We start from the raw sequence: 23,952 nt of genomic DNA, 5'->3' as shown, positions 1-23,952 counted from the left end.
TATTAATCCATGAATCCATCTATAAATCTCCAGTAAGTCAGAGGTCTTCCCTAATTATGCTGGTATCAGACCGAAGTGATCACGTACTTGTTGGCCCTAATTCATGCAAGCAGGATCATTAATGTTCACAAATGTTGTGCCTTTGATAAATTTAATACAAAAAAACCCCCCAAACTGTGCTGTTGTAAATCTGCAGTTCTCGAAACTAAATGTATGAATGAAAGTATTGTATAAATGTGGCTTGTGGTGTCCAACCGAGCCAAAAGAAAAGAGAGGAAGAGAGAAAATAATAGATTGGGAGATGCTTGAGAGTAACATGTAACCCTCCAGACGAGACTGAGGAGAAAAAGCATTGAAACAAACAAAAAGCAGAATTTGTGTCCGCCGATTGTAAGGCGTGTGCGACGGTAACGTCTTTCCCCCACAATAAAAAGAGAACCGGGACCCATTTTGTAAGATTTGTTTAATAATTCATCACAGCCTTAAACCAATTCACTTCAAGTGCCCAGATGGTGTTTTTATTAGGCGAATGCTCGATACTCGAGAGGAATAATTTACTTGCGTGCCGAAACTGGCTGGGTACCTTCGAGCCATGCAGAAATGTACTGAGCAGAGGATCGGCCGGGCCATTCTTCAGGGTACTAATTCAGGAAAACAATAATTTATAAGGATGGGGGGGGTCCGGCCTCAGTCACTTAAGTGACCGAGACACCTAATCAGTTCGATACTAATTAGGTGTAGAGTTAAAACAGCATGCTTATAGCCTTAACTAACTTCTGGATGCAGGAAAATATGGTAGCACTGCTGCCAGGAGTATGTTTCACTGGAGGACGTGTCGTATTCAGCAGCACTAAGAAGACAATTCCTCCTTTCCTTCTCAACCCTCCTTCCTGTCAGCAGCTTGGTCCCATGTGAGGAAATGACAGTGACTGACACAAAGGTGTGACGTTATTCATTCGACTCATTGTTTATTGTACAACGCACGAGTTTTAAATCCTTGTCCAACAGTTCCTCTGCCAAGTTTGTCTAGGGTATGTAATAAAAGCAAGAGCACAATGTCCTGCGGGCAGACGAGTGGAGTGCATTTCTGATATCTCTGACCTTAAAAAAAAAAAATCCTGGCCTCTGGACAGAAACACCCACCGAGCTGCAGTAGTCAACTCGATGAGGAGTACTCCTTAATTATCAGCCTCAAGCAGTTTATTTTTGAAGATACTGTTTAAAGGAAAGAAACTGAAAGAAGGGAACTGAGAAACAGAGACAGCTTTTCAATACTGTGGGAGTTAGTGGTGCAAATAAAGCAGCAAAGTGAATGGCAGTGACAGGGGAAGGCTGGGCCGTGGTGATTGGCACCGCAATGCTGTCATATTCCTTTTGATGGGATTAAATTGTCATGACCTCTCAGATATGGAAATTAAGCCACTGATCTGAGGCTTTGGAAATGTCAACATTATTAAATTGTGAGACCAGTTAAAGGCACAGTTCACACTTGTTGTTTGGCTTTATTTCACACAACTGTAGATTTATCAGCATTTATCATTTTTTAAGTTTTATAAATCTCAAGTTATCTCTTTTTTTTTTTGGGTTTCACACATTCTCATCAGCAGAGTGATTTTAAGATAGTGTCTGAAAACTCCTCACATATAACAATGAATGGAATAATGCACATCAGAAATAAGTATTAAAAACATATGAACGGCTAAATATTGAACCAAAGGGACATATTTCCTGTGGATCGTCACTCAGGCTGCTTATTCGTTGGACTTTTATTTCATTTGAAGCGTACATTCTTATCCCGCAGAGGTCTATCATAGCAGCTTTAATAAAAAGCTCATAACCCGGCAGCTCTTGCCGTTCTTATACCGTGGATCAGGGGAAGAGGGGGTAACTGGGGTGTGAAATAGACTCCAGTTAGCTGATGGACACGTGAAGGGACTCGCATGGTTGCTCGTCACTCACACCGCCGGACCCGCCTTTGCTCCATTTGAAGAGAAAATATGAATCTAAATAGCCCGGAAAATGCGTTTTTCTTTTTTTCTCGTCCCTCCCCACAGAGCCCAGCAGAGCACGGGGCGTCATCACAGGGAGTCGTCTGAGGCGCAGATAGCGCGCACTGCCTTGCCCGCTCCGCCGTGCGGTAGGAGGGGTTGTAGTGACGCTGCTATCCAATGGGCACCGGCTTCCTCCGGACGGAGCGCAGCAACCCCCTGTCTCAGCGGCACTTTTGCGCCAGACAAGTAGGGACGGTCGTTCGCATAGCACCCGAGAAGAAGAAACAGGGCTCCGGGAATTACTGAGGTGTCTTTGGCGAAGAAGACTTCATCTCTTCCTCTTATTTTTTTTTGGTGTGTCTCTCCATACACACGCGAGTTCGCAAAGATGAACGTTGGCTGCGTCATCCTGGCGTGCACCTTACTTCTGGGCGCATCCTCGGTAAGATGAGTTCGTTACTACGCGTCTTCCCGGCTATCGGTACAGTGGCAGTGCTGCACTGCTGTGGCGCTTACTCACTCGGGCTTTGCAGCGCGCCGTGTGAGCCCACGAAAGTGTCTCTCTGTGTGTGTGTTTGCCTGTGTGTGTGTGTGTGTGAGAGAGCGACTCACTTTCCCCCGCAGCGCTGCGCTAAAGGCAACATGATGCGTGTAATAGAGCTTAATTCGGCGACGTTTAAGGTCAAGAATATTTCTGTTTTAACTGCAGTGACCAAAAAAAAAAGAGAAAAGAAAGTCAGAGGCAACTCTGGTCGCCAGCCTCCCCATCCTCTCGCCAAAATAAACTGCAGTGCATTATTGCAGAGGACAGTGGTTTCTGGAGGGGCTTCTCGTTCTGTTGGCTTCGATCAACTTCGTTTCACGTTACGCACCGTCATTTCTCCCCCTCCACACATCTTGAATTAATGGCTCACTTGACGACTCGCTTTTTTGGTTCAGTGCTTGTTTAAGAAGGATGATTTTAAAGGACAAAAATACGAATGGCTTACCTTACTTTATTTTCAAACTTATGCAAATGATGCTCTAAAATCTGCTTGATTTGACGTTTGTTGAGCTTTGTTCACGTGCTGTCAGGGAAACACTGGGCCGCCTGTATAATGCAACAAAGTGCAACATATTTCCTTTACAAAGACACAAATTGATGTGTGATGAATGAGGTGGTTTTTTTGTGTGCTGATGGTGCATTCTGTGGAGAATGAAATGCCTGCTGGAGGAACCTTGTGCCTGAAATGTGTATATAAATCAACAGTATAATTCAAAGCATCTTTCTTTGGTCTCTTTCACACATGCACACACTCTGTGCCCCCCCCCCCCCCCCCCCCCCCCTTCTCTCACTCTCCAGTCAGCAGACAGTATGGACGTTTAGGTCCAACATGTCCTGCTAGCCACAGTCATCACCGTTATAATGGTTCATCATCGACGTCATTATCATGACTTGTGTGATCATTTTTACGTCGCTCAACGTGCGATAGCAACATCTGTAATGGCGATTATTATTATTACACACTGTGAAAGTGCGGCATGCTGTTTTCGTCTGAACCAAATGCGAGGTTCAATATCAGTCTGATCAGATTGTGACCCTGTGGCTGCGAGTCAATTTGCTAGTGCTTAACAGCCCGACTTGCTTTCTTCCTCAGGGGAGTAAGGCGGGCCAGGCCCTCAAAGCCCCGTGCAGACCAGGCTTCTCCCAGAACTTCTACACGGTGATCGTCTCCAGAGACGCACTACACGGCCAGAGCATTGTCAAAGGTAAGCCCGCCGCTGCTGAATCTCGTTCATTGACAGAGGATATTTTTTTTTTCTCCCCTGCCCAGATGTGTCCCCAGACCTCACGGTGTGATTGAGTGAGTGAGTGTGTGTCTACACACGTGTGTGTGTGTGTGTGTGTGTGGGACATATATTATGGCGCGTGGCTCTCCATCACTTCTAAGGTCACAACACTCTCTGGCTGTGGCTGTGCAACATAAGCAGCTCATCTTGAGCACAGACATGCATGCGTTCAAGCACAAAGATCCAGTTGTGTTGATGATGATGATGATGCAGCTTGGGTTGAAAAAAAAGAAGAAATCTTGGGATGTGATTAATGTGACAGAACTGTCATTTGATATGGAGTTTCACACATGAACGAACACCTAAATTACGCTGATTGCAGTAGAACCCCCCCCCCCAATACATTACTTTGTTTTTTGATTGACTAAGAAGCAGACTGCCGGAGCAGAATCATTTAAATGGCCTGTTCCCGTCTCTGCATGTTTGCAACTGGAAGCCCAGAACTTTTATTTTGTTCCCACTGTTTGGTGTAATAGATGATCCGGGCCCTTTTATTCTTTCTGTTTTTTCGGACGAATTCAATTCTGTTTTCATTCGCTTCATTTCCTTCCAGAGCAGGCAGTGTGCTGGATCTGCTGTGAGGTTCATCTCCTGCCATTTAAAATGTTGCTGTAGTTTCATCAGCGCGTCTCTTCTGTTTGCTGGTGAATCTTTGCCACAGTGGAAATAATAAAAAAATCCCGCTCTTTCACATCCGAGGGTCCCAATTTGCATAATTGACAGACAAACAACACCGTAGACGTTAACCAGGATTGTGCTTCTATAACATAGAACATGTTTTATCTCAACCTCCTTCCTTGTTTTTTAGAAATACGAGCCCAGTAAGAAGTTTGTTCTGCACTTCCTCCTTTTTCTTTCCGCTAACCTATTTTCGACACTGTTCCTCACACTTGCGGGCAACAGCTCAACACTGTACAATAACCTCAGCTCTCCCATGACACTTTGCCTATATGGCCAAATACACTATTTGTCTATTATTAGGTGAAATGCAGTTTGCCTGGAGGAAATGGCCTTCTCATTCTAACAGCTGTTTGAGCATTTTCCCCGGCTTCGGGCAAAACAATTGGCTTATTCTGGAGGTTATTTAGTTATTTAGGAGGCTGACAAGGACAGTGCAGCCGGTCAGTGGGGAGCCAGTTTGCCTGAAGGGACTCGGCGCTCAAGGCTTCTGCCTGTTTGGAAATGGGTTCAGGCGTCCTCACTCACCCAAACATTGTTAACAGAAAGTGACGTGTCCGGACAGATAACATATGTCGGTGCCTCCTCCGTGTTTCTGTGTGCACACACACATGTGACGTGTCCTGGTGTTCATATTTAGCTGCTAAAAAAAAAGGTTACAGTACAGCTCAACTGCATCAATTTGATTTAACTTATGTGCTCCATCAGCTCCAGCCTTTTGCTTTGGTTTTGTCTGTCTCTGTGTTTGCTGTTCGTGGAAATCAATCTGAAAGCCGTGCTGTCTTCCCATCTGGCCACTCAGAGGGACAGTGGCTGCAGCAGCTTTACAGTAAGTCCTCGTGCGATGATGAATGTGCGGATAGCCTCACTGAAGGTCCTGTTTTCTAGACAGTGGGATACAAAGCGGTAGGAAGCTTTAAATACCAACGCCACAATATGTATAACCCGAAACTGTCACTTTCCAAGAAAACGAATGGGCCGGGGACGAGATGAGGGAGGGTCTGGGCCGCTCCAGAGCCGGCTATAGGGGGCCGCTGGGCCGCTGTGGTCCGTGGCTGTTGTCTCCCTGGAGAGAGAGACAGTGAGCGATGGGGGGAGGACTAAAGAGCTGCAGCCCAGCAGATGCAGTGTGAACCAGGCCTTCCAGTTTCCAGTCGCTGAACAATGTGTGGACCGCAGCAGCTTTCATCATGCTGAGTTGGAAGGAGGAGTGGTTTTTCCACAGTTTTTTCTCGTTTGGATTATGTGCGGGTACTTTGGGTCGCATTAACATTTTTTATGTAAAATTCCTTTTTTACCAATCTGAGTTCATTGAATGTGTTCGAAAAAAAGAGCCTTGGTGCTCTTGCTACGTACGACTTGTGCACCGTTGTGTGTGCTTCAAGGACCATACAGGTGTGTTATCTCACTTTCCATTAGTGCTGACCTTTGTCCAAGGCGCATTAGCGTTTTACCTTTAAGGAAGCATCATCGGACTAAGTGTCGAGTTGATGTTGCAGTTCATGGCCTAAAACGTCTAGGTCATTAGGGCACTCCTACCTGCAATTGTATCTGCATTACTGCACAAAAAGACCAAAACACTGATCTTTTATTTGACATGGTTAGGAGCCTATGAAGGAGGTGACTTTTCTCAACCCACAAAGGATCATGTTATTCTTTCTTCACTGATTCCCCACCTTTTAGACTTGAGACCATTTAAAGCCCAAAAAGTGCACTCAGCAATACAACAGCAGTGTGGGATGCTCCCTTCTCCCAAAGTTTAATTTGAATCTTTTTGGAGACGTACAACTCCAAAAACATATATAAAGCAACCACATACAAACCAATGCACCAACATTCAACAATATAAAACAAAACAGCATGCTGTTTGTCCGCAGGGATTTAAATGAATAAAAACATTGGTACAGCCCTTAAACCTTGCTTCTTTTCTATATAGTGTCCCCCCTGTAGGCAACGCGAAGTGTCTGCCCAAGACTTGAAAGGTCATTTTTGAATCGTAATGCATCATTCAGTGCCCCCTTCGGTCTTTCCCGGCCGGCTTTACAGGTTAAAACGGCTGTTATTGCTTTGTGGTTGACCATAAAAGACCTTTGTTGAACTAAGTCCCAAATCTCCGCGCTGCCGCTAAGTTGCGGTGAATAAATCATCCCATGCTCCCATGGAGATGTTTGTCTGAGAGCTTGGTCAGGATTGGAGGGGGAGGCCACGGCACACAGGCGAGCAGACAGCCGGGGCTTCGAGTCGCGGTCCGTGCAGATTCCCGCTGTGGGCAGATAAGCCGTGAAAGGAAATATTCCAGTGATTGCACATCGCTGTGTAAACCATCACCTCGCTCCAAGAGCCGGAACAGACACCTAGGAACACGGACAAGAGGATGTGGCCTCGGCACAAAAGAGATTGATTTGAAATACAGTTCAGTCATGAAGGTGTCTCTTTAAGTCACTGTCAACGCATATTTGAAAAGCCAGCAGTGATGAGTTTCACCCTTTGCCCCCAGCCAGTCCTGAGAGACCGCGAACAACACTGCTCTGTGTGATTTTTAGATGCCCGTCTTCACTGAATATTTTGCTTCATGTCGCCAAGATTATATGACAAAGAAAATGACTTTGATGGATTTTACTGGATTGGAGAAACCTTGTTTTGGGAGAGAAATCAATTTCGGTTTCTCACCGTCAGGCTTTAGAAATGCAGCAGACGGCCACTTTGTTGTTGGCAAAAAGAGATTAAAAAAAGAAATACTGATGATACCTAAATGTTTTCTGGCAGACAGCTTGCAAGATGTGTGTAGTCCTTAACCAAGCACACAATATCTGCGCTCTGCCGCCTCGGCTCTACAAGGCCCTTTCTGAGAGAATGGGCTTGTTTTCATTTTCTGTCCCCGCGTCGTGTCTCGTGAATCAGGAGGAGACGAACTCGCTTTGTGAAAAAAATAATGCGCAATCGCTCCCTTCGTCCCAGGGTTTTTAATTTAAAAGTGGGCCTTTCTATTGCAGTTAAAAAAAATTGCACACGCCGTACTTTAATCTAAAAGATTAATTTGAGGAGGATCACGCCTCCCATCAGCTATACGCTCCCAGCGTGGATTTCCTTTTGTTCATTTCCATCTCTAAAAGTTACACACACAAAATGACTTGTAACACGACCCCAATTAGACTCTCTGGCAAGGAGCCATATCTGCTTTGAGACAGCCAGCTCTGCGTTCGCTGTGCTGTGGAGCACTACTGACTCCTAACCTACTATCCAAAGTGACAGGGCTTTCATAAGTATGTCCAGCACCAAGAACTGAGGTGGGGTGGGGGGGGGGGGGGGTGTGGGATTACCGTTCCAGGCGTTTGATAAGCGGGATGCCATTTTCCCTCTGACTCCCGAACATCTCTCTTGTCCTCCAGAGAGTCTTTCGTCTCTGCAGCCAGGACCTGCAGTCTGTGGCGAGCTGATAGAATACAGGTACAGAAGATGAGCCACATCATTTCTCTTTATCTCACCTGCCTTCTTACCAAACCACGCTATGCTCCCATATCCTTCAAACTCCCTGCAACATGTCATACATGCTGAGCCAATTCCATCAAGCAAGCCACCCAAGATATAGTACATGCCACAGCACAATCCTTTTCATCCTGTTTTGTAGTCATTTCCTCACTGGAGGTAGTGAGTAAAAAAGGGGGGGGGGGGGGGTTTGATAGACGGGAAACCGGCTGTTGGCAGAAATCTTATTGCCTCTTGTCGGGGCTTCCATGTGAATTTTATTAGTTCTAGTGCACTGATCTCCATTGAGCTCCTCTCGCTGTGTACTGGTATTAGCTTTAGTCTGATGGTTGGTCGCTGGGTCATGGCACGCGCTTTCATGGAGTTTCATTACAACTCGGATGGTTCCGTTGCCTCATAATCGGGAGCCCGCTGACAGACGGGCTTGGTTCATCTCCACCTCGTTGCGTGCAGACGTGAGAAGCTGCCCGGAGACTCCTGCTGCATTTTTCAAAGCGCCTCTGTTTGCTGTGTGAGATAACGCAGCGGATCTACATTTCCTGACAAAACAGAGGTGGGCTAATTGTGCCCTGAATTCTGACCTTCAAACGGAGCTTACCGTGATGTTATCAGACCTCATCAGACCTCAACCGCCAGCTCATGCGGATGCAAGAGCTGGCGGCTGTGGGTTGAATCATGGAGTTATTATGAGGGGAAAAAAGAAGAAGCCAGGCACTTCTGATGGTGTAAGCCAAAAAAAGAGAGTCCTTGGCAAGGGATTAACGGATAAGAAAGAGACTGTGTTGGAGGAGGAACTTGAGACTACTGTTCTTCTGCAGTTGAGACAAGGGCAAATTTACGGAGTAAAATAAAATTCATGGACGAAGCTTAAAGTGGTGTTTCTTTGGCATTTCTCAGAAATTGCAACAATTTAACTCTCCTGATGGGTGCCTCTCTTTACATGCACTATCAAAGAAAGTAGCAAAAAGCAGTCTTTCGAAGAAACAAACACCATATCTACCGTCGACGACCTTGTATTCTGTGAATACTATTTGCATTCGTTATCGTAAACATTCTTTTAATTGGCCGCCCTCCTTCACAATCAATGTGTAATAGCGCTTTGTATCTCGGTGTCCTTTAACGATCGGTGGCCTTGATCAAGACTCTATTGGCTTTTGCAATCCAGAAATTAATAATATTCCCACCAGGAGACCTCTGCTTCACCTTTTAGCTGTAAGTGTTACCCACGATCTACTAGTTCATTACAATAATTCCCCCCCTTACAGGATTTACATGAGACTCAATAGAAATCAGGTCTTCAGCATTGAAGTGGTGTTTCTTCAGCTCAAACTACTCACATGCATGTCATCCTGCTTGTTTGCGTGACAATGCACACTTCAGTGTCATTAAGGTGGATTATTGGATGCTTAATTATTACAATTAATATAAAAAGATAGGGCTTTATCGACGGTAACCCTGCAAGATAAAGGGAAAAGAAGAGAGTAAGAGCTCAGTGCGAACCTCGCCTGTCGGAAGGTAATGCGGAAAAATCTCACTTTGAACAAATTTTCCATTTCCGTTATCATCAGTCTGAAATTGTGGCTCTTCAAAGCCGCGATCGGCTTTGAGTCGTTCCGAGCTTTCTTCCCCCAAGAAATGAAATACATTGGGAGATACAAAGCCAGAACTGACACACTGTATAAACCACATTTGACTTTTATTCATCTACCCATGTGACCGTTACCAGCTGGTCGACCGCCGCCAAGCCACTGTCACAGTAAAGCTGGTGGGATCACACACCATCACCATCCAACTCATCACAAAACAAGCTGCCTTAACGCCACACACCTAACTCAGCAGTTTAAATAATTGTGCGAGACGTTTGTACACTTGGAGTTTGTCTCGAGGGGCGTTTGATGCTGCTTTCCCTGCAGGTGCTAGTATTTTATCTATGGCGCTCTAATGTGTTGGATTTTATTTGACTCATTTGTTTTATGCTTTTATGATTATTTTATGGGTATGGGTATTACATATTACCATGTTTTATACTTTGTTTCATCTATTTTGTTCTTTCTCTGTCTCTAAGTGAGCTCACTAAGGTAAATTCAAATCAATCTTGTTGATATGGCAATAAAGTGTTTGATCTGGCCTTAACCGTGGCTAATGTTAGCAAGCCTGCTAAGAAGACAACATGTCAATAAGACAACTTAGGAATTACTTGAAGCCGCTTTTCTCGTCAGTAGATGGCATCTCTCCCCGTTTGTTAGAGGCTAACACCGTCCCTCGTGCTAAGCTAAGACGTACCAGAGCGGTCTGCCCACTGAACACACACAGGTCCAAACTGATATTTACTCTCCATCAAACCCTCGTTAAGACCAACAAGCTGATCACCATGTGCTCATTTTACAAAATGCGAGGAGCTGCGATACTCTATGAGAACCTCCACCTCTTGCTCATCGGCACCTCTTTTTGTTTCCCCTCCCCCTCCCCCTCCCCCTCTTCACTCCAGAGTCAGGGGCTCAAAGTGACACTTTATTGATGAATCACGGCCAAGCGGTTTGACCTTGCGTCGTCACTTGACCTCTCATGCTCTCCAACACTCATATCCTCAGTCTGCGGCACCGGCGGAGATGAAAAAAAAATGGCCCAATCAAACTGATTTACGTTTGGCTTGACTCAACACATAGATCCTTCTAAGCTGCTGAATGCATCTCCAGAGGGCCTCTCTGTGTTGTACTGTACAGCCATTTCTGAAGCCACGAGGCTTTTGCTATTCTATCGCCTTAATTAAAAGACTGCACTGTCAAGAAGCCTTTGTTTGACCAACTCCAATATCAAAAAGGTCCCTCGACAGAGAGGAGCTTGTGCTCTTCTTTGTCCTTTTGGATTTATTCCGCCTGGAATCCATGTTTGATTAGGGCGCCTGCATGCTCTTGTTTTTACCACGTTTTCTTGTTCATTTTCGCCTAATGCGCGAACACACAGTTGTTTATTTATATGCAAACACAGTATATGTTGTGCATGTGTTTGAAGGCAGCGCCCCATTCAGAGAGTGATTATCTTAAATGGAGAAATTAAAGGATTACAAACCAGCCCAGTAATCCAGCTGTCAATCTCACGGCTCATTAGTAAGCAAAGAAGAGGAACGAGGGAGAGAGAGGTGTACAGCACACAGAGAGAGAGAGAGAGAGAGAAAGAGAGAGAGAGGCATACCTGTTTATAGTGGTAAAGCTGTACACTTGTCAATCAAATAGGAAGGAAGGTTTTCTGTATTCCCATATTAATTAACAACTCTCATTTCTAAAACACCTCGGCATTTTCACTGAGATTTAACAGTGAAATTCAATTTTCCACTGACGAAAGAATTTACAGCGTTTATTAAATTGCACATTTCTGTGTTGATATTCAGAATGGCGGCTTTGATATTTCTCACAATTTCGGTTTAAAATCTGATTATTTGCACTCTTGATTGCAGCTCCGCTCCATGCGCACAAGCCGGCTGTTGGAGAAGTAAATGTTGTCACGCCACTCAACCGCTCGGTTAGAGTGCATTACGCCGCATCAGGATGCACTGGAGCGTGGTTTCTTATATTAGACTTTATTTTAAGGATTAAAACTGTTATTGTACCTCTTACTGGTAAAAACTTCCCAAGTGCTAGCAGAGTTTATTCGGGGCGTGTTTCACTGTCGCCTGCTATTCACCGTTTTAAATACAAAATGAAAGAGCAACTACAATGACACACACAGCAGCATATAAACTGTGTGTGTGTGTGCTGCAGATTAGCCTTGGTGTTGAAAGATATACAGCTTCTCTGCCATTTTTCACCAGGCTCTGAGGTACATAAAAGAAACAGTTTGGGAAACGATGGCACCATAAAATAAAATAGAAACACAAATCCTGACTCCATCATAGAGAAAAAAAAGGGATTGCATCTCCTATGGTAGTAGCGCTTTTTGGATTTGATTGTATCAATTTGCTGTCTATTTTGATCTAAAAAGCGGGCTGTGTGCAGGCTTATTTGCTCATGCACGGTGACTTGGGGATGCCCACTGCTGGGGAACTATTTCTTAGGCAGCCCATCTTCTCTCATATGATTTGAAACTCTCCATTCTCTTTCCAATTAGGATTTAGAGGAAGCTGTTTCTTTTTATCTTGTCATGTTATAGACGAGGTTTCTGTGTGTATTTCTGCTAAGTGTGCGTTGCCCCCTGAGCAGTGACTGGCTTGCTTTGTTGAAAAAAGCTGCTGATTGTTACCTACAGCAGAGGGAACTCGGTCACTCTTTGCACAGTCTGTCTGTTTGAAAGAGCTCATTCTGGCTAGGATTCAGATGGCTGATTTGGAAATCACAATACGGGACCATGCTCCATCCTGTTGTGATGCAGATTTGTCTGTGGGAGGCCGACAAATCTGCAAATATGCTTTGCTGACCAGAATAAACAGAAGATATTCTGCTGTAGAATAGTTACGTGACTTAATCCTTGCGGTTTCCTGTTCCCTCACATTACCAGCTCGAATGTCAGAGAAAGAATTTAATCTTTTTATGTTTTTATTGCTTACTTTGCTTTCTTACCACGAGCACGTTATCTTAGCTCTCTGTCTCTTTTTTTTTCACTCGAAACCTGCGGGAGCTCACCATGCAACCTCTGACTCCCTCCTTTATGAATCCCATTTCCTCAAAGACTAAGACACCAAACAAAGCACCGCATACTCATCTGAATTATATTTAGAGCTGCATTCACACGAGAGCAGGTCACACACGCAACTCATAGCCCACACACACACACGCACATACACACACTTTAACACTTGCCGTAGATGTTAAATTATAGTAGCAGAGACCCCTTTGGGTTTCCACCCAAATGTTAAATGTGCTATTATACTATTAGCTTTGACCTCCTGTTGGGTTCGGTCTACATGATAATAATCCACTTGATCGGCAGACCTGTATATTTCTGATCTCTGCCGGGAAACGTGCACACAGTGAACCTGCCAGGGAACAAAAGAAGGAAAAATTGTATTATATTTAAAATTAAATATTTTGTTAATCTGATTGTGCCTTTTCTCATTCCTGACGTATTTGTTTGTGAATTGGATGGAGGCGCACTGTAAATACCCACGAGAAGATTATAGCCATCGGCCAGCAACAGTCAGATATCCACGTGAAACATCATTACCATGCCAAAGATGTCCCAGATGCACTCACAAACGTGTCTTTTGTTGTCTCTGATGGAGTTTTTCTGTTTCTTCAAATATGCTTAAGCTCGACGTTTGGCATACTTGTCTTTATCTCGTAAGAGGCTGGTAATTCAAAGAGGTACAGAAGAAAATCTGGGGTTGAGAGCCCACTTTTTTTGATTGAAATATGGGAGCAAATCAATAGAGTCCTCCTTTTCTGCTGGCAACGTGCAACGCAGACACATGCTGGTTGCATCGATCACAGTTTCAGAAGAATCACAGTTTTCCTCCCCTGCTCCACTCTGTCTCTCTGTGTGCCTCCCCCCCTCCCCCCCTCCCCTCTCATCTCTTTCTCTTGTCTCTTTTCTCTCCGTTGCCTCGTATAGGTTTTCAGATAAAAATAATAGCTCTGAGAACCAACAGAGAAGAGAGGCATAGAGGGGGTTGGTGACAGTGTTTGCGCTCTGCACCACAAACCGACAGTAAGACAATAAGAGGCAGTCTGACTAACTATGGCCTCTGGGAATAGGAGCCCTCTTATTGCCATAAACAGAACATTTTGCCTGGGTAAAAGAAAAACTGAAAAAAAAATAACGGATGCAGCCACATTACTGTGTCATTATGATTACAACCACCACAGGGCTGTGGCAAAGTGAATGATGGCTGTTCCAGCCAGGCACCTATTTAAATGCAGCGTCAAATTTATAGCTGTGTACACCAATCTAACATCAAGGCTAAGCCAAATGATGACACGTCAGAGCTGCCACAGACAAATGAAAGATGTTGGCCACCAGCTCTGTCGTTTGGCGCTCAGTTATTGCTGGAGCCTGCGTCTGTTATAAGCAGAGAGCTTGTTGTGCTGATGGAATTTGCATACAGTATCTCACGTCTGTACCTAAGCATGCGGGCTTTTGATTTGCAGCCCACAGGTTACGGGCTGAACATGCTGCAGTCATTTCTAATGTAGCCGTCTGCACTCTAACTAGACATGGAAAGCATTGAACAGCTCTCTATAAGCTCTCTAAAAGTATCATGATGAAGCAGAGAGTTAAACGAACTGGTTGAATAAGCTGTGCTGCCCTTCAGGGCCACAGGCCCACTGTGTATAACTCACCTGTCATGAATAAACATCCACCGTCCGTGGATATCTGGTGGGTTTTCAGATTTCATGTGGTGATTCACAGCTTAATTTGCATTTCTTGTTATGCCTTTCCTAGATTATATTAAACTATTGTAACACCATGTGATGCTTTGACCACGACGACGTTTCTGCCTGTTATTTTTAACCGATAGCTTTTCCTGCTTGGGTCAGGCTCAAGGCCCGTAGAGCTCATTATCGTAGAGCTAGGGTGGATGTTGGCAACAATACAAGACCCTCTTCCACCTTCAGGCCCTGCAGCGTGTTAGTTGAAACAAGAGTAAGGAGTTGGAGGAAGGCCTGAACATCAATGCAGCCATGTTTGTGGCCAACATAGCAAGCTGCATAACGGTGTATTCTATAGAAGTAAAGAATTAAACTGTGTGACACTTAGAGAGGCATTGAACATGTGCTTGGCATCAGGATGTCCAGAGTTAATATCCATGGCGATCCAGTATTCTCTTTGATGTTGAGTTATTGTAAAGATGTTAAAGTCATTGTAATATAATATAAGTTGTTATAGCCCCGCTAACAATTAACTCGATGGTTTGTGTTACCTATTGACCTCGGCAGATTAACTGTATCTTTTAGCGAGGAGTATCTATCAGTAAAAATAGCTTATCGAGGCTAACGTTTCCTTATAACTTAAGGCTTAATAGCGGGCCTGTTAGCGATAGCACTAGCATAACCGCGTCACGTTTTATCCTGGGAAACTGGGATTTCTTGACATAACTTAAGTTGAATTTTTAAACGCAGACCTGGAGATAATTATTCAGAATATGTTTTGTTCTGGTGGTTTGGTTTTATTATAAAGTTTTGCTTTAGGACATTTAGTTGTAACTTGCTGAGAACTGTTGAATGCCTCTCTGCACTCCGACTTGTGATTGTTGTTGAACAACCTGAATACTGAATATGTTGCGTGTAGTTAACAGATTTTGCACTCTGTCTCATTCATATTTCTCCGGCCAAAAATGTTTGTCACACAGGGAAAGTGTGAGCTGCCATTTTAACAGGAAATGTAATTAAAAGAAATAGCTGCAAGCTGAGAGGTTCTGCCAATTAAACTGCAATAACTGCTTTTAAGGCCCTGCCCACAGTCGTAACAGTTATTTTACTCCTAGTTAATCTTAGTAAACATGTGAATACTTGCACTTCAATCCTAACACGGCGTGTATTTTTCATTGAAATGTAATCACATTTTTGCATTAATTTCTCAGCTGCTAACAGGTGGAAAATGCTAAAGAATTGCTAACTTTGTCTCGTTAATAGGCATTAACAGAGACTGGCGGTGCCAACATGTAAGCTGTACCCTGCAAGTACTTAAAGATGCTGTTTTTACAGAAGTCTCTTAATCATCGACCCGCCTCCGGTTATTCACATATTTAATATGCAGAAGCCACACTTGGCACATCATTTTAACTGTATGCAGACAAATTCATGCCTTAGATATTGTAAAGATGTTAGTGACCATCTACACACACACACACACACACACACACACACACACACACACACACACACGCACTGACAGAGAGAGAGACAAGATCATTTTATTTGCCGGTGTAATTCTATCAAGTGAAGGCATCAGAAATAGATCACACATCACTAAGCCCCCCCTGTTTTTATTCTCTCCCTTTCTTCCCATTGGAAGACTTTTAGATCCAATTTGCAGTCCTCTCTGTGCCCGCGTCTTCCTCGACTTCAGTGTTCAGTGTGTTCTCCAGCCTGAAGCTCTGTGTGAACTTCTCGTCACACTCCCGAGATTATATCTGTCGTTCCAGGCAGAAACGGAGCAAACAGGTTATAAGATGTTGGCAATGGACATGCTTTTTTCACTCTTTTACAGAACATATGATACACGGTATACATATATATGTATTTCTGCGTGCCTACATGCCGGTATGTGTGTGCGCCTGCATACTTGAGCTTCCCACCCTGTTTTCCATAATCTTACCACACACCACCACAAGTCAGAAGCAGGGCCCTTGCAGGCTGCATTCTAAATACTCTCAAGGCTGGAGGCAAAGCAACATGAATTTCAATGAATTATTAAACAGGATTATTTATTTACTTCCTCTGCACCCTGAACCACCTAACTGGCAAATCTACATAGCATTTCCTTTCGAACCTGTGGCACATTTGTATGCATAATTTACTCTCATGGCGGAATATTTTCTTTAGGATGTCGAGTTTAGTCTACTCACCGAACACCTTTGGGAATCGGCCCGGTGGACTTTGAATTGTTTTGAACTGTTATTCTAATGGACTTTGATTATACATTGCACTGCACTTATCTTCACGGAGAGATTGAAATGTCAATTTGCATTATTTGTTTTGTGGCCATCATGTGGTGCCTCTGAATGTTGGTTTGTTTTAGATAAATGACATTAGCAAGTGGTGGTGTTCTGGCTGGTGAGGATGTGCCAAATGTATGTGTGCGTGTCAGACCGTGTTGGCAGTGGGAGAAAGAGATGAATAAGCGAGCAGATGACTGGAGCTCCCGCCAGCCCCGCGAGACTGCAGATGAGCCAAACCTCCACCCATTCACATGGAGCTCTTCACGGTGCGGTGACGACATGCTCCCACCGCCGGTTTGTCTATCACAATTGCATCAACATAAAGTGCTGCTGTATGTTGATGTGTACTGTAGTTTCCATTAACAGATTATTGTGCCATCTTAAAGGCGTGATTAAATATCTATCTAAACTTCCCTGAGCAAACTACCTTGGTTTTATTATGAAGTTTAAATGAAAAGACATCTCCCCGATCGCACGGTAAACATCATGATGTATTTATAAAAACCTGCCTTGTTTTATTAACGGCGCGGCACACATCAAACATGGCACCTTAATAAATGTCAAAAAGGCCACGTGTAACTGAGGCTCAGTGTGTGACCTATGCAGATAGCTTGCAGATGTAAGTGTAAATCAAGTTAATTGAGATGACGCCTCCGTTCCTGCTGTCTGCACCGACCTGCATGGGTTTTCTTTTCGTTGCCATTCATCCAGTGTGTGTGTGTGTGTGTGTGTGTGTGTGTAGGTGTGTGTAGGTGTGTGTGTGTGTGTGTGTGTGTGTGTGTGTGTGTGTGTGTGTGTGTGTGTGTGTGTGTGTGTGTGTGCGGTCAGAGACATCAGCAAGACTAACACTGCAGTGATGAAGGATGCAGCTGGAGGGCAGTTAGATAACAGCAGGATCCTCCTGATATTACTGCCAGGGGTGCAGCATGTGCCTGATAGAAATATGAGTGTTTTGTATCGGGGCTGAATCGGTTAATGAATGGACCCCTCAGGGCTGATAAATGCACATGAAATGTGGTGTGTTCTACAGGCTTTCTCTGTAAATACTGCCAGTCAGAGAGACGGACACCTTGTCTTTAAGATTTACGATTATTTAGGAACTCTGTGTCCATTTTACTTATTAAGGAGTGCTGTAGAAACTGCTTATGCGCTTAAAAATACACATGTGGCACACATGTATTTTAATCACTAAAAGAAAAAAACATCCTGTGAGTCTTTGTAGTCACCTGGACGGCGTTTGATTTGAATATGTATTCATTTACATCTTCCACTTTAAAGCGTAATCCTATACAAACACGTTTCTTTGCTCCCAGTAAAGAAATTCCCCAATAATCTTTCACTCCAAATCTTGATTTGGATGTCATGTTTAAAATGCAAGATCAGAAGTTTGTTTTGCTGAAAAGAAAAAGAAGCAAAAATGCTAAGATGAAATGTCAAGCGCAAATTTCATTTTCATTTGGATGTGAACCCGGAAACCAATTCTCACAGAGAGCAGAAGGCAAACATTTAAAGATGCCCTCCCACTCAAAGGAAAGAGCTAACTCGTGTACGGCTGCAGCTGTACGGCAGCACACGGATGCCACCATGACGAATAAAATCTGCTCCTTCTCGTTTATAATGACAAGCTCTCTGGTTTTAATGAGTTTTGTTTTGTCATTGGATCATATTATAATGATATGTTTTGTATCCCCATTATTATGACACACCAAAAGATTATGTGGAGAAACTTCTCTCATTAAAATGACACACCAACATCTTGTTCTAAAGAGACACTGTGATTCCCAAAAAGATCAGTTAGTCACGTGATGCAGTCAAAGATTCATTATGTCTACCAAGACAAATAACTGTTCAAGAATGTGCTGTAACAGGCTTTGTGCATTAACAAAAAGTTGAACTTTTAGCAAGCTTTTAAAAGATTTGTTGTTAACATTCATTCAGAGCCGAGCTGGGCTTAATGGATTCATACGGTAACATGCCGTGCCCTGTAATGGCAGAATCTTGCTGTGCGTCACACATGCACTTATCTGAATTATTGAAGTCCGTCATTGTCAATCACTCCATCTTGTTCTTGCTAAAATGAGAACAATACGAAAGAGTATTGTTACTACGACGAACCAACCATTTTATACAAGGAAAAGTTTCTTGTTTCAGCGAGACGAGTTTGTGTGTCGTTATAAGGAGAAAGGTTTCTGGTTTTAATGAAATAAGGAGCTGTAATAACAAGAAAAACCTTGTGTCATTATTATGAGACATCGAGCCAATTATTTTTCTCCCGTGATGGCAGAAACACACCGCTGTAGCAGTTTGACCAAAGCGTCTTGAACTGCCCTTTGCTCATGCACTGTGCTGAAGAAAGCGTTTCATCTCATTCATTACGCAGCCGGCGCAAAGCAGACCTCTGACCTCCGCTCCTCTGCGCCTGGTCTGGCCAACAGGGTGCGTGCCATCCACTCCCCCACATGCACGGTATGAACCGGAGTGGGGGAGTACAGGAAGTAGTTTGATGTGGGAGCTCTGGCGGCGACGAGCCCCAGTTCTGGGGTCTGGCGGGGGCTGCCCGCTCCTGAACGCCTCTTTGAAGTGCTGGTGGGAAGGCTAAACACAGACGGGGTTGTATAATGGCTGGAAAGAGCTATGCTGCGTTGTCATACGTATAGTCTTGTAAATGCTGCTGAATCAAATCCAACCGAGTGCCGCAGAGCTCGGGTTACGTACACAAACATCAGAGAAAAGGTATTATTCGGGCCGACACGACGCTGAAGCACTCTGACATAATAGAATATAAAGGATGTGTGAGGGGAGCTGCGTTAGATATCTCACAGGCCTCCTCCCTGTCATCACATGGCCACGCACTGCACCATCCACAGCAGGGTCTTAAACAGAGCAGGGCTGCAATGATGACATGCTGTCGAGGAGAAACAAGGCAAAGAGCTCAGCTGGGCTAACGCGGGCCGACAACAGCGCTGTTCCTGCTGCTTTCTGTAACTCCGCCTCTGTCCCAGTCCCTTTTTTTTATTTTTTATTTCCATCCATTTGCCTTCCCTCTATCTCTTCTACATCATCATTTTTCTTCCTGCCCCGCTCTTTGACATTTATCCCCCCTCCTCATTATTCACCGCTTTCTCCGAATGCACTTGTGGTGTGGTCTCTTGTCTAGCTTGTGTTGAACCTTTCTGCCTATTGTATTTGTTTTACCGAATCAAGGCCGCAACAGAGAGCTCCGACAGGCCTCTCCATCATGCTCGGCCTCGTGATTGATCTCAGATGGGCTTCGGGAGAGTGAAGACAAACAAACAGTGCTCACACAAGAGGCGCGGGAAAGGGCTCGGCCACGCCAACATACGTTTCCCCAGCGATCGTTAACATCGGGGTGAAAGCTAAACGGTGGAAGTTGCATGAATTGAACTTCTCGCTTGCCGATGTTTGATTTAAGATGAAGCAATTTCCAGCACATTTTCTCTGCTTTAGATGTGAGCACTCACAGTAAAAGCCCTTTTATTTACACGTATTTAGATTAGGCTCCATCAGGCCATTAGCATGAATGCTGTGGCCCTTTGGCAAGAGTTCTACTTCTGACATCCAACTCAATCATTTATGCCGGCCAGTGCCAGTGTCCATGTCCAGCACAGAGAGATGGCACATAGGCAGGGGGTGGCAGCCTGCCCCTCAGATGGCCTCGCTACATTCGTATAAATCAGCAGCACAGTGCTGTAGACATCGCATTGTGTGATGTAGGACAGCATTTACGTTGTCTACACGGTTTTCTGAGCTCTCTAAATCAGACGCTGTTGATTCATCAAGCTCTTTCAGCGCCATTACAAAAGCCTCAGCTACTTGGGTTTGATTTGCTACATGTGTGAAATGGGATCCGAACTGCACCACCGTCTGCTTCCGTTTGCACAGAGGGGCCCCCGTTGATAACAAATGATAACAAGGGAGATCTCAGAGGGATGTCTGAGTAACAGATTACACAGATTACTGTGACGCGGTGCGTTCAGAGTGAGCACTGTACTGAGGAGTGTGGACATGGAGGACAGCAGGCTTGTGCAAGACAGCAGAGGGCAATGAGAGGCGAAGAGAGGAAGACATAGAGGTGCACTGTACTGAGATACAGTTACTGTTTATCAGAAGCTGCTCTCTCTCTCTCTCTGGATTTAACTCTAGCCTCCTCTCTCTCTCTTCATTTCCCTTCATAATCTTCTCCACCTTCCATTGTTCGCTGATGCCCTTTGACCTTTCGCCCCACTTACCGCTCTCCTGCATAAACATATTCCATTAACAGCAAGTTACTTCATTCAGATAACTCTCAGGCAGCCCCGTTAAGGTCAACTGTGTTGAACTTGAATTATACTTCTGCCAAATTTTCTTTTCTTCATAATTGCATTCAAATGGGGGAGAGGCTCTTATTGCTATATGATATTACTCCCCTCTGGTTTCCCATTATCGTTGTTCGCTGAAATGCCACCAAATGTGACATTTAGACCATCCGAAGCTCTTTTACATTCCTGTGAAAAAAAAGAAAAGTGGTTTGGATTATACATGATTAAACTGTAAAAGTCGTTCTCGGTGTACATATGAGGTCCACTATCTCTTCAGGAAGCGTTGGCTCAAGGCTATGCGGGAGTGGAATCCTTTCAGGGTGGAAACCAACAGTGACTGAAACACTAAGTCATTACTCTTTAATTGAATTTGCAGTTGCACTGTTTTTCCTGGTTATTTGCAGAACTACAACAGAATCACTTCTCATCAGCGTAGGCATGTCAGTGAGAGTTGGTTAGAATAGATGAGTGAGGTCACGAATTTCCGGCGTGGCGTGTCCATCCCCGAGCTCAGCGCATTAATGAGTGAGCAGAACTCGACTGTCACTTTGGTATCGGAGCGCACACACGCACGCACACACACACGCACACGCACACACACAACAATAGCCCTTTCCCCCGACGAGGGGAACGCGGTGCAGGAGGGCTTCAATTTGCTTCTCCTCTCCCACAGAGCTCGGCATTCAGCAGAGCGTTCCTTATTCAGAGAAAGCATCCGCGGCAAAATACAAACTAGTGCCATCTGCTTCATCTCCCCTTGCCTCCCCGCCACAAAGCAGATGATTATCAACTGGAGACTGCTCAGCTTCAGCGGAGCAGTGGAGCATCTCTGCCAGCAACCACAATATCAACTTTCTAGATTTGGGAACTTTTGACAAGTCGCAGGCTTCCTGTTTTGCACTTAGGTTCGCTGTAATGTGGTTGTTCTCTCTACAGATGATCCATTGACATTTTAATGCAGTACAACACATTCTGGAATACCATGCGTGATTATGTTTACGGAATACTCTGAATGCATGCCTCTGTATTCTCCACTGTTAGCAGAAATGCCATGGTGATAATAGGCTGTATTGCGTCGAGGAACAGTGTGTGCTTTGAAGGATGATATTTTATGCCTTTCTGCTGCTCTGTTAGCGCTGATGGACATTAATGGCAAAAAAGGATAGCCAGAAACAATAGAGGACACCAGAAATGGAGACTGCGGGGGTCCATTGATGCCCTCCTGTGCCTGTCTTTATAGAAAATGTGTCTCTCAGCAGGCCACCTTGTCACATGTAGTGTACAGCCAAGAGAGGTGCACACGAACACACCACGGCCTGTGATGACTGAGTATGTCTTATGAGAGGTTTTCGAGATAGGGTGAGGTCTTAAAGGGATAGTTTGCATGTTTTGAAGTGGGGCTGTATGAGGTACGTATCCATAGTCGGGCGTAGTACCTTCAGTAGAATTAACCAAATTAAGAATGTTTTTACTACTTTAACTTCCCACCAGACAGCCCTTTGCGACTGGGAACGGAAGCAGTTAGTAGAGTTTCTGGTCTACCGCTGCCTCGAAATAACAATAACACAAAGTAACTAACCGATCGACTCAGCGGTAGACCAGCAACTCCTGTGTTCTGCAAGGTAAAATTACCGTTTTTCTTAAAGGAGTCTGGTGCTCTAAAGAGAGCATAGAGAGTATAGATGACGGTTAGCTAAAGCAGTGGACATTTTCTGAATATAGCTTAGACTTTTAGGTTTATGTTTTGTTGCTGCACCCATCCACAGAAGTACGTTGCTTAGCTTCTACGTTGGTACCGGGGGCATGCTGACCACTACATCTTATGTAGTAAATACTCTGATCGTGGAAAAGTAAGTACCTTATACAACCCCACTTCAAAACATCCCAACTATCTCTTTAAAGATGAATCCGGTGTTATTTAACATTTTTCTTATTATCAACAGATGCAACTTAAAGACCAAAACCAACATTGGATGGATCCTACTAACAAGTAGCATAGCCAAAGCCTGAAATAGCGTAGCTCGCTACTTGGTACAATACAGTTCCATTGTTGTCCAAAAACCATTAAATAAACGTCAATGAGCCTCACCGCTGCGCTGAGTGTCATGCTCCTCTCCATAATCAGAGTAGTTTGGATAATAACAGTGGACCACAAAGACTCCTTCGAGAGAGATTCCTTCGTGAAAACATCAATGCAGCATTATCCACTGTGACGTTCAATAGGAAAGCTTTCTCTTTTATTCAGATAGGTGGCATTCTCTTTGTTTGTCACCCCCACACTGTTTGAGACAAGTGTATGTCCTGCCTGTCTTTGCACATACAATGGCCGCCCTATCACAAAATGGATTTTCAATAGAAAAGTCTGCCTCCCCTCCGCCCTAATCCGATTTTCAGCCTATTTGCTTGCCTTCTAAAAACCTTAAAAGTCTGCTGCTTGGCTTGGCTAGTCCACTTTTTCTTTTAACGTCGTGGATCTGGGAGACAGAGATGACATGAGGACAGGGAAAGAAAGTGGAGCAGAGCGAGAGAAGAACAGGGACGAAGACATGGAGGGACAGAATGTAACGCAGCGAGGCAGCCTCGCCGAGCGAGAGAGACAAACCAGCATGCAGACGGGAGGACACGTGGCCGCTGATACAGTAGTCTACACTGTCTCTCCACCGGGACTGGGAGCTGGGAGGAAAAGCTGAATTTAAGCTGAATAGTTTAGGCAATAATTTATCCACCACTCGTATGGAAAATGCACCACATGCCAGCAGACAACCGCACACGCGGCAAAACACACAAGTGTACACCAAAACCGAGAGGGGAAATCAAATGAGGGGATTTCACAGTGAATCAATTATCAGCGCTTCCAAGCGTGTCCGGTGCTACGAGGTGAGCGCAAAGGGTGGCAGGTTGCACGGATTAAAGCCCACCGTTTTTAGACGGGTCAGGCTTATTTTGTACGGGTCGTTCCAACAAACTTGCGACGACCTGGTGAAGTGATTTGACATCACCAGGTGACAAGAGCCCAGGCTAAGCCCAGCAGGTTTCCTGCTGTCACTGTTTGGGT

At 44.5% G+C, this 23,952-nt stretch overlaps 1 protein-coding gene across 1 annotated transcript in view; it reads left to right on the top strand.

Annotated features, from left to right (window-relative positions):
• Nucleotides 1-2,376: 2,376 nt before the first annotated feature.
• cdh4 (cadherin 4, type 1, R-cadherin (retinal)) overlaps nt 2,377-23,952 on the top strand; it is a gene marked incomplete at its 3' end in the record, with an annotated part of 174,740 nt that continues 153,164 nt past the window's right edge. Inside the window, exons 1-2 of the mRNA XM_079186667.1 lie at nt 2,377-2,433; nt 3,629-3,740. Of these exons, the coding sequence (XP_079042793.1) occupies nt 2,380-2,433; nt 3,629-3,740 (166 nt within the window). The 5' untranslated portion in view covers nt 2,377-2,379. The remainder of the gene's footprint in view (nt 2,434-3,628; nt 3,741-23,952) is intronic.

This window comes from Pholis gunnellus (genome assembly GCF_910591455.1).
Source record: "Pholis gunnellus genome assembly, chromosome: 3".
Lineage (NCBI taxonomy): Eukaryota > Metazoa > Chordata > Actinopteri > Perciformes > Pholidae > Pholis > Pholis gunnellus.
Note: the sequence above shows the minus strand (reverse complement) of the source record. Positions and strands in the feature narration are given on the sequence as shown.